The 12,796-nt window shown below is 36.4% G+C and overlaps 1 protein-coding gene across 1 annotated transcript; it reads left to right on the forward strand.

The window, feature by feature from the left end:
• The first annotated feature begins 2,417 nt into the window (after positions 1 to 2,417).
• LOC147279823 (Late embryogenesis abundant (LEA) hydroxyproline-rich glycoprotein family) lies at positions 2,418 to 3,179 on the forward strand. The gene has a single exon (XM_086252075.1). It carries the CDS (start codon positions 2,418 to 2,420, stop codon positions 3,177 to 3,179), a length of 762 nt encoding a protein of 253 aa, XP_086108201.1.
• Positions 3,180 to 12,796: the final 9,617 nt, after the last annotated feature.

Consider the following 12,796-nt stretch of genomic DNA (forward strand, 5'->3'; position numbering starts at 1 on the left):
GTGTAAAAAAAAAAAAAAAAAATTAGTCTGGGGTAGTATAAACAAAATTAGTGTGTTTGGGGGTGGCATATGTAATTAGCCCTTAGGAGTTCATTAGAGTGTTTTGTTGCATAGTTAAGAAGGATGTTAGTGTATTTGGTTATATGTTTAAAATGGTTTAAAAGAAACACATGCCTCCTTTTTATTGGGCCACATCAAAGCTAAGAACAAGAGTGTACTCAAAACCTAACTATTTCCCTAAAAGTTAATCCTTGTTGAGGTACTTATAAAGGGGAATGGATCCGAGACATTCTATTTTTGATACAAGTTTTCAGTAAAGCTCACTTCATATAAGATTTAAATCTTTCGAATCATTTATTTTTAAGGTTTCCACTAAACGATCATTCTTGCAAAAAATTAGGTAAATTAGAAATCATTTACCTATGAGGACTTGGGGTAGGCCAATTGACCAAGCAGTTGTGCTGCTCCCCACCTCACCGGGTTTCGATCCCCCCTTCGCCCTCTAGGCCTCTTTTCTTGGCCTCCCTTTGTAACAAAAAAAAAAAAAAATTTATTTACCTACAAAAATTAAATGGTCAACAAAATAAACACTTGAAATATTGACCATTTAATCTTATATGGTAAATGGTTTCCGATTTATCTAAATTTTTGTAAAGATGATCCCTTAATGAAGACCTAAAAAATAGACTGTTCGGATCGTTGAAATCTTATATGGAGTGAGTCTCATTAAAAACTTATGTAAAAAATATGATGTTATGGATCTTTCTCCCTTATAAAATAACCAAATAACACAGGCAAGTCCAATTCTCTCTTTCAAAAATAGGTCCAATTTGATAGAATCTCTATCAAACTTGGTACGTGACTTGGTACAAGAGATTGAAGATGACACCACCAACTTATAGTACCAGTTTATAAAATGAGTAGATCCGTAACATTTTATTTTTGACACAAGTTTTCAATAAGGCCTACTCCATATAGAATTTAAATGATCTGAACCATCTATTTTTTAGGTTTTTATTAAAGGATCATTCTTGCAAAAAATTTAGGTAAATCAGAAATCATTTACCTACAAAAATTAAATGGTCAACAAAATAAACACTTGAAATATTGACAATTTAATTTTATATGATAAATGGTTTCCGATTTATTTAATTTTTTGCGAAGATGATCTCAAAATAAAGATCTAAAAAATAAACTGTTCAGGTGAAATCCTACATAGAGTGAGTCACATTGAAAATTTGTGTCAAAAATATAATATCATGATAGGTCTCATTGAAAATTTGTGTCAAACAAGTCCAATTCTCTCTTTCAAAAATAGGTCCAATTTGATAGAACTTCTATCAAACTTGGTACGTGACTTGGTACAAGAGATTGAAGATGACACCACCAACTTATAGTACCAGTTTATAAAATAATTAAAGATTCCAAACTTTTAAAGAAAGAAAGTTAAGAAACGCCACAACAATCCAAATTAAGTCATAGTAATCAAATTGATAAAAGGGAAATTAAACCTTCCTCTAAGATGTACAGCAGAGAGGACCACCTGACCACCCAAAGTCTCCATCTCTCAGTTCCCTCTTGCTTAATCGGTTTCTATAGTAAAAAGATCGACCACTAAAATTTTCTCACTTCTCATCATAACCCAATATGGATTTCCCTTTCTCTCCCTCGACCCCTTTATTCCATTTGGTTCCTCATAGTACGTTGCAATCACATTCACCAGTACACATCTCAAAATTATAGAACTCAACTCTCTCATCACCTTGGTTGCTCTTCACTTTCTTAAGCTTACAGTACATGGGTGTGGCTGATGTTGGATTAGATAAAATACTTTCAATGCTTATAAATTTACACACCAATTATGCGATTTTTCCTAGGTGGTTAGGTGGGTTTTCTTTTATTTTTTTTTCTTTTCATGATTCATTAATGTAATATGTATTTTAACCGCATTGAATTAATTGATCATGATTTTGATTCAAGAGCTTTCTGTGATGCATGTCCTTCATAGTCGATACATATTAACTATTAGTAAACTTATGTGATTAGAACATGTGGTCTCTCTAGCATTATTCATAGTCAAAGCACCCTCGTGTTTTTCTTTTTTTCCTTTTTTCTCGCTACAAGTAGCAACTATATGGACAAACCTCTCTTAGGCCCTTGAAAGTAGGGAACTATATATACATGGCCAATACTATTTGGGTGCCTTACAAGCCTGACATTCATTGATCCTACACTTTACAAAACAATGCCAACTTCAACTTGCCGTTTATAGATTGTGATCCTCCTCCTCTAGTTCCATATCGATCTGAATATATGAGCCTCAAAACTCCAATCATCATCGTTGTTGCCGCCGCCGCGGTAGTCCTCCCCACCAAGGCTAGGAGGTGCATGCTCATCATCTAACCATATATCCATATATGGCAGCTTCCGACGACATCCTGCCACCACCTCCTGGCCACGGCCAAGACAAGAAAAGCAACGCTTCCTCTACACAACGACATGTCGTTTTCTCCGAATTCCCAGCTTCTTCCAAGAAGGCCGACCACCAAGCCGTGGCCCTCGAAGAATACGACGAGAATTCCAAACACACGTTCCGCCCGCATTGCTATGCATGCTGTGCATGGGGCAGTCTCTTCGTCTTCGCTTTCTTCCTCCTCGCTCTCATCGTCGGTCTCATCTTCGTCTCCATCTTCAACTCCTTCTTGCCCCAGATCCACATCCGACGGTTCAACTGCTCCACCCTCAACTTCCCCACCTCCAACAAGGACATGTCCGTGAAGGGAAAGGTGGGTTTTATGGTCGAGTTTTGGAACAAGAACGACAAGACTGGGCTCAAATATGGGCCTTTCAAGGTCACTGCTTCCTCGGCCCATATCCAGCTTGCCAACACCCAGTTCGGTGCGTTTCAACAGAGCCCAAAATCCACAAAATCGATCAACGTCACCGTCGGGGTTAACCACATTGGGGTCGACGCATACGACGCGGACCAGTTGAAAAACGACATAAAAAACAACGACGTCACGCTTCATCTGGGGTTAAGCGGGAGTGTGAGTTTCCCTATTGGAGGAATGCATATGAATAACATTCCAATCATAGCTTCATGCGATGCCATGCAAAGGGAAGTTGATTTTGGGAAAAAGGCTAAATGTGATTATAGGATTTTCCCTCAGAGTCGTTGATACATTTCAATATATATGTTGTTTGGAAATGCTTCAGAAGTCAGAACCCAATTTTATTTTATTTTTTTCCTAATGAGTCTGTTGCATTTGGTGTGGTTTAATGAAATTAATTATGGGAAAAAAAAAAGTTGGATTCGATAACATGTTCATATGGGGACAATTAGCTGCCAATAGTGTTGAGATGAGGAAGATTGATGGATCAATCGTATATATAAGATTGATTGCTATATTTTGTGTGGAATATTGTTAAGATCGATTTTTCCCTTCTTGCATGTTTAGCGTGGTAAGACTAATTTAGAATGATCAATAAAGATCTCTAGATTTTGAGTACTCTTGAGTAATATCGAATTAGTCCTCATTGTTGTATGAAGTTCTTTAATTTTCAAGATTGTATATTCTTCACTATGGGTTACTACTTATGCAGAAGATCAATTTCATATCAAGAAATATGAAATTAATTTGACTTGTATGTACAATATATACAACAAGGATTTTTAATCAATCACTTATTATTGGATCAAAATAATGTGATAGTACATGTACCCACCAATGGGGCAATCTCTAATCAATAAGAGAATAAAATTTCTAAGTTCGTTACACCAATCTAATAATTTAATCCTTTTATTTTCTATAAAATTCTAGGTCATTACACTCGCTTGGTCGTTTGAGAAGGTTGCGTGTCTCATGCCATTAGTACGATGTTCCTATAGTCAGTGTGAGTGAGTGCCCGTTGGCATACATATTAATTCACTGAACATGACCATCTAGAGATCTTGTATGGAAGTTTTATGACATATATGTTAAGCAAGAGCTTTAAGGTTATTATAGATACTGATTAGTGCTTAGACCTGAGACACCATAGGTAGGTGTCTCATAATGGCTAGGTAGTCTTTGACAACACAACATGAGACAATCCTACCATGGTACATGCTACATGTGTTAGGATTTTTTATTTAGTTATCGAGGAAAGTGAGTGTGCAATAAATTAAGGATCTCTCACCTTTTGTAAAGATAAAATGTGCCATCGTAGGGGCGGAGCCAAGAATTTGTGTATGATGGGGCCAATACATAAAACAAAAAAAATAATCTTTCCATAAGCATAACAATGTATATAAAATAAAAAAAGTACAAAAAAACCATATATAGTATAATAAAGTGTTTAAACTCAATTATGTATCAAAATATGGGTGGGCATGAACCCGACCAACCCGATTCACCGCCTATTTCTAACTCGGTGGGTCGGGTCCACATCATCAAGGCTAAGCCCGAAGGGGGTGGGCCGCCAGGCCAAAGGTAATTGGGCTGGAGACGGCTTGGGCCCTCCACCGCCCGCTACTAATCTCATTACCCCAATTATGTGGCATTAATTAGGCTATTAGCCAAGTCCAATACCCATTAGCCCATTAGCCCAAGTATGTTTTTTTTTTAATTTTTTTTTTCTCAATCTGTCTTTCATCTCAAATCTCTCAGTCTCTCTCGTGACTCTCAGTCTCTCGTCTTCTCAGTTCTCAGTCGTCACCATCTCACCACTCACCAATTCACCTCATCGGCTTACCATCTTAGATTCTCACCAGTTACCATCACCTCCACCATTCGAACACCACCACAGTCACCACCTCCCACCACCACGACACCACAACCACGAGATCCACTCTGAAAAACTGAAACCCTCGATCTTGATCTGAAAGATTGAAACCCTCCCCCACCTTCAATATTCCCCAAAACCCTCGATCCCCATTAGCCATCTCCATTCTCCACTACACCAGTCACCAATCATCAGAAATTTTGGTCTTTAGCTTTTGGGTAAGTTGATTTAGGGTTTTTGTGTAGATATGTGCACATTAAATTCATAAATTGTGTGTTTGCAAATTAATTGGACTTATATGGTTTGGTTGCAGGTTATTGGTCACCCGAGTCTCATTTGGAATTGAGAGGGCTTTGCTGCGGTTGGTTTTGCCTAAGTTAGTAAGTCATCTTCACTTTCTGGCTTCTACTTAGTGCACATCATCATCTGTTGATTCTGTTTGAGAGCTTGTTATGATGGAGGGTTCAAAACAAACACCAACAAGTCCAACACCACCTCAATCACAACCACCCAATACTTCTTCACAAACTCCTCAATCTAAAGTTGTTCAAACCCCCAACCCTATTGTACCCATGGGCCCTCCTCCCCCTCAACCTCCAAATACTAGGAAAAGGAAGTCCACATCTATGGTGTGGGATCATTTCACTAAAGAAGACCCCCCAAAAGACCCAAAAAATCTTACAGCTAGTTGTAATTATTGCAAGCAGGTGTATGCATGCCATTCTAAGAATGTAGGTACTTTTTTTCTTAAAGATCACATAGAAAATAAAAGTAAAAAGTACCCTTTTAGATTGGAGCAAAAAAAGCATAAGATTTTAACTTTTCAAAGGAGTGAGAGTGAGTCATTGGGTAGCAATCAGTTAGTGGCTATGGGTTTTGATAAAGAGGCATGTAGGAGGGCATTGACTAGGATGATAATCATTGATGAGTTGCCATTTAGCTTTGTGGAGGCAACGGGGTTTATTGAGTTTTGTAGGATTGCTTGTCCTAGGTTTGACCTTCCTTCTAGGAAAACAATTGGTAGGGATGTCCTTCAGCTTTTTCATAAAAAGCTGAATTGATGAAGTTTTTAAGTGGTCAAAGGGTTTGCCTCACCACTAATACATGGACATCAGTGCAGAATATCAATTACATAGTGCTTACTGCCCATTTCATTGATGCTGATTGGGTTCCTCATAAAAGAATCTTGAACTTTACACATATCTCTAATCACAAGGGAGATACAATAGGGAAACTCATTGAAAAATATTTAGGTGAATAGGGTATTGTAAAACTGTTCACAATAAAAGTTGACAATGCATCTGCTAATGAGGTTGCTATTAGCTATGTGAGAAGAAAACTTAGGGATTGGGACAATGGTCTGATCATGGAGGGGCAATTTTTACACCTTAGGGGCACAACCCATATACTTAATTATTTGATTGTTTGTGATGGGTTGAAGGAGATGCACAACTCTGTTGAAAGCATTAGAAATGCAGTTAGATATGTCAGATTTTCCCCTAAAAGGCTAGCTGAATTTAAGAAGCTTGTAACACTTGTGAGGATAGATAGCAAATGTTTGTCGGTGTTGGATGTTCAAACCAGATGGAACTCCACATTTCTGATGTTACAAGCAGCTGTCAAGTTCAAAAAGGCTTTTCAAAGGATGTTGGAGGATGATAGGGCTTATAAAGAATACTTTAGTGAGGTTGCTCATAGGGTTGGTCCACCTAGTGATGATGATTGGGACAATGCTAGCACTTTTCTGACATTTTTGAAGAAGTTTTATGATATGACTTTGAAGCTAAGTGCTTTCCATTATGTAACATCAAACACAACATTTTTTTTATTTATGTTTTTTGTAATTAATGTTGACTTATTTGTGTTCAAAACAAGATCCCCTCTTAGGGAAAATGGCACAAAACATGAAAGTTAAGTATGACAAATACTTTGGTTCAATTGAGAGCATGAACAAATTGTTGTTGGTTGCATATGTTCTTGACCCTAGGATGAAACTAGAGGGTTTGAATTTTTGTTTTAAGAAAGTATATTAGCTACCTAAGGCCATTGAGCTTACAAATGTGGTTAAAAATGTTTTGGCATCCTTATTTCATGAGTATAATGCCCAAAGTGGCAGCACTAGTACCACTAGTGCTTCCACTTAATATGCTAATTCTACGCAAGATAAGTGAGATTGGTGGGGTGGGGGTGATGGTGAAGATTATTTGATGCAAGGTTTGCGTGCCATGAGAGCAGAGGCATCCTCATGTGTGATTAAAAATGAGATGGATAGGTACTTGTTAGATGCATGTGAGTCAATGGATGTAAGGAACTTTGATGTGTTGAATTGGTGGAGAGTCAATGGGGTTAGTAAGTACCCTATCTTAGGTGCCATGTCATTGATTCATATAGGAGCTCACTAACTCCTAATATGGTCGAAGCGCTAATATGCTCCCAAAATTGGTTGAGGTCGACTCCTATTTGTCCATTCAATGAACCAACCATTTCGGAGTTTTGTGAAGTTGTGGAGTAAGGTAATTAATAATTATTATGATATTCCAGTTTATTCCTTGATTTTTCTTGATTTTTGATATGCATACTTTGCTGTTTTTCGTGGTTTGCAGAGTTCTTGGTATCTGGAGCATCATTGTCATTTCCTTCAAGTTTTTCAACATCTGCTAGTACATGAAATTGCCCTTAATGTCTCTGCCAGTGCCATTCTGCAAGGCTGGAAGCTTAGATTCATGTGAAATTGTGGATTGTAATATTTGTAAATTTCATTTGGTTTTCTTTAATAATTTATAAACTTGTAATATGAGTTTGTTCATTTATTGAATTGTTGGTTTGAAACTTGCACCTATTTTTATATGTTTGATTGGTTGAACTTGAATAAATTTATGTTATTGGATAGCCTGTGATAAATTTATGAATTTATGCTGAATGTTATAAACTATAAAGTTTGTTAGGTTAAAGGATATACGGATTGGGCCCAACAAAATCAAACAGAAAAACTATACAAAATGAGCTCATCCAACTAAAGGAAAAACCTCATTTGTAAACGGGCTGAGGCTGTCTCCGACCCACCCAACGTACCCGTCACCCGCCTAACCCGATTAATTAATGGGTAGGATGGGTTGGCTATTTGAATTACATTTGATCTGCATATATTATGAAAATTATAGGTTGTTAAATTTGAGTGTTGACTGAAAAAAAAAAAAAAAAGGTGGTTATATGTTATTTTGAAAAAAAAAAAAAGTTCAAAAGGTTGGCACCATCCCACTTTGTTCCGTATGGATATGGGATGAGATGTGACACAGGACCATTTCTGAAATGGTCATCCTATCTCGATCCCGATCACGACCAAAAACTTCGGGATGGGATGAGATTCATCCCGTCCCATCCTATCCCGTGCCCAGCCCTACTACCTACATCCTAGAAATGAGAAACTAGTTAATAATCCTATATAATACAAGCAATTTCAAACAAAAACAAAAACCCAACTTGCAAAAATGGCAAGCCATAATCCATTATCTTTAAAATCAAAACCTAGAATCGTCATTTGATAAACAATCAACCCAATTTCATATTCCTATTTTATATACACTATAAACCTTAAAATCATGTGTGCTATAGAATATGCAGATGAGAACATACTTCTCAAATATGTGTGATTAGCAGCAGCCAAGGAATGCAATAAGACATAACAGATCACCAATCCTTTTGAGTATTGGTGCAATTCATCTGAAGTTGGGATTCTACATGTCGACCCATACCCCGTGATTGCAGATTGATAGCAAGAATCACGACACCAGTCAAAATTCAAATGAGATTGAAGATTCAAATGAGATTGAAGGATGATTGTAATAAAAATAAAAAACTCCAAATATTAGGTTAGAGTTCACTAGAAGCCTAGAATGGAGGTTGATTTGTAGAGTCCCTAAATTGTCGTTTTGACGACTATTACATACATGGGTTAAGACAGTGGCATACAATGTAATTTCTAACAAGAAGGAGTTCTGTTGGTTTGCTAAGTTGGAAGAAATTAGGTCGCATTTTTGAAGTTTGAATAGGTGAGTTGCATCCATTATACTACACACAAATTGGGCTTATATCCAAAGCTTTCCAAAATCATTTAATCAATCAAAGGTTTAATTATTTGGTTATGACCCATTCACCTTGGACTAATAATAGAATAATTTATTAATGAGGAATAGATATTTTGGGTACTAGAGGATGACCTCGATAGGTTATCTTTACGGACAGCCTTGACGACCTAAGATTTATTGGCGCGCACGATCTTTGTTTAGTGGCATACATGGCCTAGTTGGTCGGCACATTCTATGCTGTGGTGCACATGGCCTAGTCGACTTGCCCAACCTATGCTTAGTGGAGCATAGCTTAGTTAGCCTACTATGTTTTGTGGCTCGTACGGTCTAGTCGGCATGCCTATCCTAGTAGGCTTGCATGGCCCATGTTTAATGGTGAACATAGCTTATTCAGCTTGCCCGACCTATGTTCAATGGCACGCATGACCTAATAGGCATGCCTAGCCTATGTTCAATAGTGCGCATTACCTATTAGCATGACTAACCAACCTATTTTTAGTGGTGTGCATGACCTTATTGGCGTGCCCGACTTATATTTAGTAGCACGTAGGACCTTATTGACATATCTGGTCTCTATTATTGTATTGGAAACTGTAGACAACCACTATAGTTGATATCATATTTTGTTTTAAGATGTTACATGACACATTAATAGAATTTATAAACATGTGCACCTAATAACGCTATATTTTTGGAAATTGATGTGCACTGTATTTTTGAAAAGGTTTTGTTTTTAGAAATTCTTTCAAAAAGCCATGCCATATGATGTTTTATTATTTGTTTATTATATATATGTTATTAACTTATGGTTCTTCACCTGAGTCCACAATATTGTGCACGTCATCAAAGTCATATGCTTCCTCTGGATCCTTTAAGTCTTGCACTTCTAAGTCTTCAACTGCTATACCTTGGTAGCTGTTGCTTAGCATTTCTTCTCTGAGATCACAATCATGTGAGTACTTGTTTGACTCACAGTAGGCTGCATGCACATGTTGCTGAGCAACTTCCTCTACAAAGCTTATCATTTGAAGATGATTTTCATCATTTGGGTAATTTGGATCTTGAAAGACATTTGCTCCATCTTCACTTGCATTTTTATCCAGACTCTTATTTACAAGTATATTCTCATTTACTCCATCTCCATTTGCATGTTTATCCACATTCTCATTCATAGGTGCATTTTAAGTAACTTCCTCTCAATTTGCAAGTATATCCTCATGTAGTTGAACATCCTCAATGTCATCATTTGCACACCCTTCCTCATTACCTTGGAGAGGATAATCAATTGCCAAAAAATTAACTTCCATCTTTTGCAGCAATAGTAGCTATTTCTAGCTTAACTCTCACAGGATCATTCCTTGTCCTACTTCCAGTACTGTAATGTCCTAAAAATAAATAAATAAATAAATAGATAAATAAACTTATTTTTATTGGGCTACATTTCTAAGTTTGGGCTTTAGCCCAATTGTCTACAAAATACAAAGTCCAACTTAAAAAAAATGGAAGAAGGGATAACACCAATGTCCATCAACCTTCTCAAATTAGAACACCGAAGCTTAAGATCAATGATGATGAACCCTTTAGAGGGATGAGTCCTTATCTAAATAATTATTAGATTCATTCTTCTTAACTGAATATATAAGCCAATTAGACTATAAAGTGTGCTTAAGAATACTCTTGAGCAGCAAAACTGAACAGAGAAAAAGAAGAGAGCGAGAGAAAGAGGAAGAGAGAGAGAGAGAGAGAGTGTGTGTGTGTGTGTGTGAGTGAACTGGAAAGGGACAGAAAGGGGAGGAAGAAACTTGAGAAGGTTAGAGTTCAAAGTTAAACTCCATCATTCTTGGTTGTTTATACTTTGCTTAAATAATTGAACTAACATCTTTTAGTCTCTGTGATTTTTCTTTTTACTGTAGGAATCACACGTTTTAGCCTCTTTTTAACTCCAAAGGATAGGAAGGAAGATGAGCTCAAGGAACCATGGGTGTTTTTAGCAATTTTCTTTTGAAACTTTTATTTTTAAATTTTGTTTATACCTCTTTGTTTAATGTTGTTAAACTAAAAATAGTTCATTTATAACCTTATTATAGCCATATAAATAGGTTTTGAGGGTTGAAAACAAAAGAAAATGAAAAACCAAGAAACATGGAAAATATGGAAGTTTAGGTTTTGAGGTTTCGTATGGCCTCCTTTCGGGCCTTATAACTTTAGTTTTAACCGTTCGTTTTTCATGTTCTTTATATGGTTGTAAATAGGCTGTTCAGAGCTTTAAAACAAGTATACGTTTGCTCAATTTGGTGAAGGTTTGATAGGTCAAAAGTCGAGTAAAAAATGAGATAAAAAAACTGGAAAATCAGGAAAATATGAGCTGTTTTAAAGAGACGATGAACAGTGACCGGCCAGCCACCCCACTCGCACCGTCGGCGCTTGGTGGCGCGTGCGGCTGTTTTCGACGACTGTTTTCACCCAATTTTCACCCTCCTAACTCTATTTTTCGATACGAGTCCATTGGTATAAGTTTCGCGTCAATCCGACACTTCTAAGTTGGAGTGTGAGTTACACTCTTCTTAAAAAGAGAGTGAAATAAATTTAAATTTAATTAAGTTATATCTAAACTATATCTTTTAAACTTTTTAGACCCAAACACATAGGAACGGACCAAGAAGGAACTTGTGCTCAAGAAATTAAGGTAGGGTCTTTATTTCCCCCAATGATTGGACTATATTACAATTAATCCTTGTGTCATGTTGTGTGATTTATTTTCTTGTGATAATTTATCTTTTTTACTTGTGATACTATTTCTTCATTAAATGTATCAAGTGCATTATATTTGTGAATAAGCTTTTATTATTAATCTTGTGTGTGCACTGTGAAATTTCCTAATTCTGTGATACACTTAAATTGCGTAAGGTTGAATTATTATGCATGTACAATTTAATTTCTCTATACATGCATTAATGTTTATCTTTACATGCATAATCATAATTGCATAAAGAAAGTGTGATTGTGAATAAGGTTAAGAAAATGATTAATTGAGACACCAAGAAGAGAGAGAGATGAACTTGGTGGTCTCGTGATTTATTAGAGACACTATGGAGAAAGGGAGATGTACCTGGTGATCTCATGATTTGTGGAAGAATTATTGAAGAAAAAGTGGAATTAATAATATTCAAAATATTTGGGCTTAAGGGACGGATGAGTGTTGGCTCATACTTGGGACATTCGGGGCCACAGTGGAAGGATGCATGGTATGGGACATGTAGGCCTGTTTGTCTTGGGTATGTACGTGTCAACGAGAATGGTTAAGGAGTGAGTACACACATTCTCATTGCATATAATTGAAATCATTATCTGTATTTCTTTTCTTTTACTGAGACATTGATTAAATGTGATAATTGGCCATAAGGGATCACTATACCCTACTGAGCCTTAAAAGCTCACACCCTAATAGATCGTGTAGGTGACAAAAATATGACTGATGATGTGGAATACCCAAGGAAAATTTAGAGAATTTGCTCAAGTACTATGTTTTGTTTGTTTATCAATACATTGTAATATATAAGAAGATGAACATCTAGTATAGTACTCTTGGAACAATAGTTTACTAAATAAAGTTTATTTTTCATTTTCACTTTACTTAGTTTCTTCAATTATTTTATATTATATTATTTTCTTTTCTTTTCTTTTCTTTTCATGTCTTAATTGTAAAAATAATTTTATTAATCTACGATTAGGACGTAAGTCACGCTTAACTTCGAGATATTAGATTTTATTCAAGATTGAGGCGTGACAAGTACCCTTTCTATTCATTCCCCCTTTTTCTCCATTCTCAGTACCTGCTCATGCTCTTCATCATCATTGTCCTCTACGTCCACAATAACCACACTGCTTGGTGGTTTAGTAACCCTATCCATAAACTCTTTGTGTCTCAATAATGTTTCCTCTGGTGT

Source organism: Dryas octopetala, chromosome 7 (assembly GCF_963921425.1).
Source record: "Dryas octopetala chromosome 7, drDryOcto1.1, whole genome shotgun sequence".
NCBI classification, from domain to species: Eukaryota; Viridiplantae; Streptophyta; class Magnoliopsida; order Rosales; family Rosaceae; genus Dryas; species Dryas octopetala.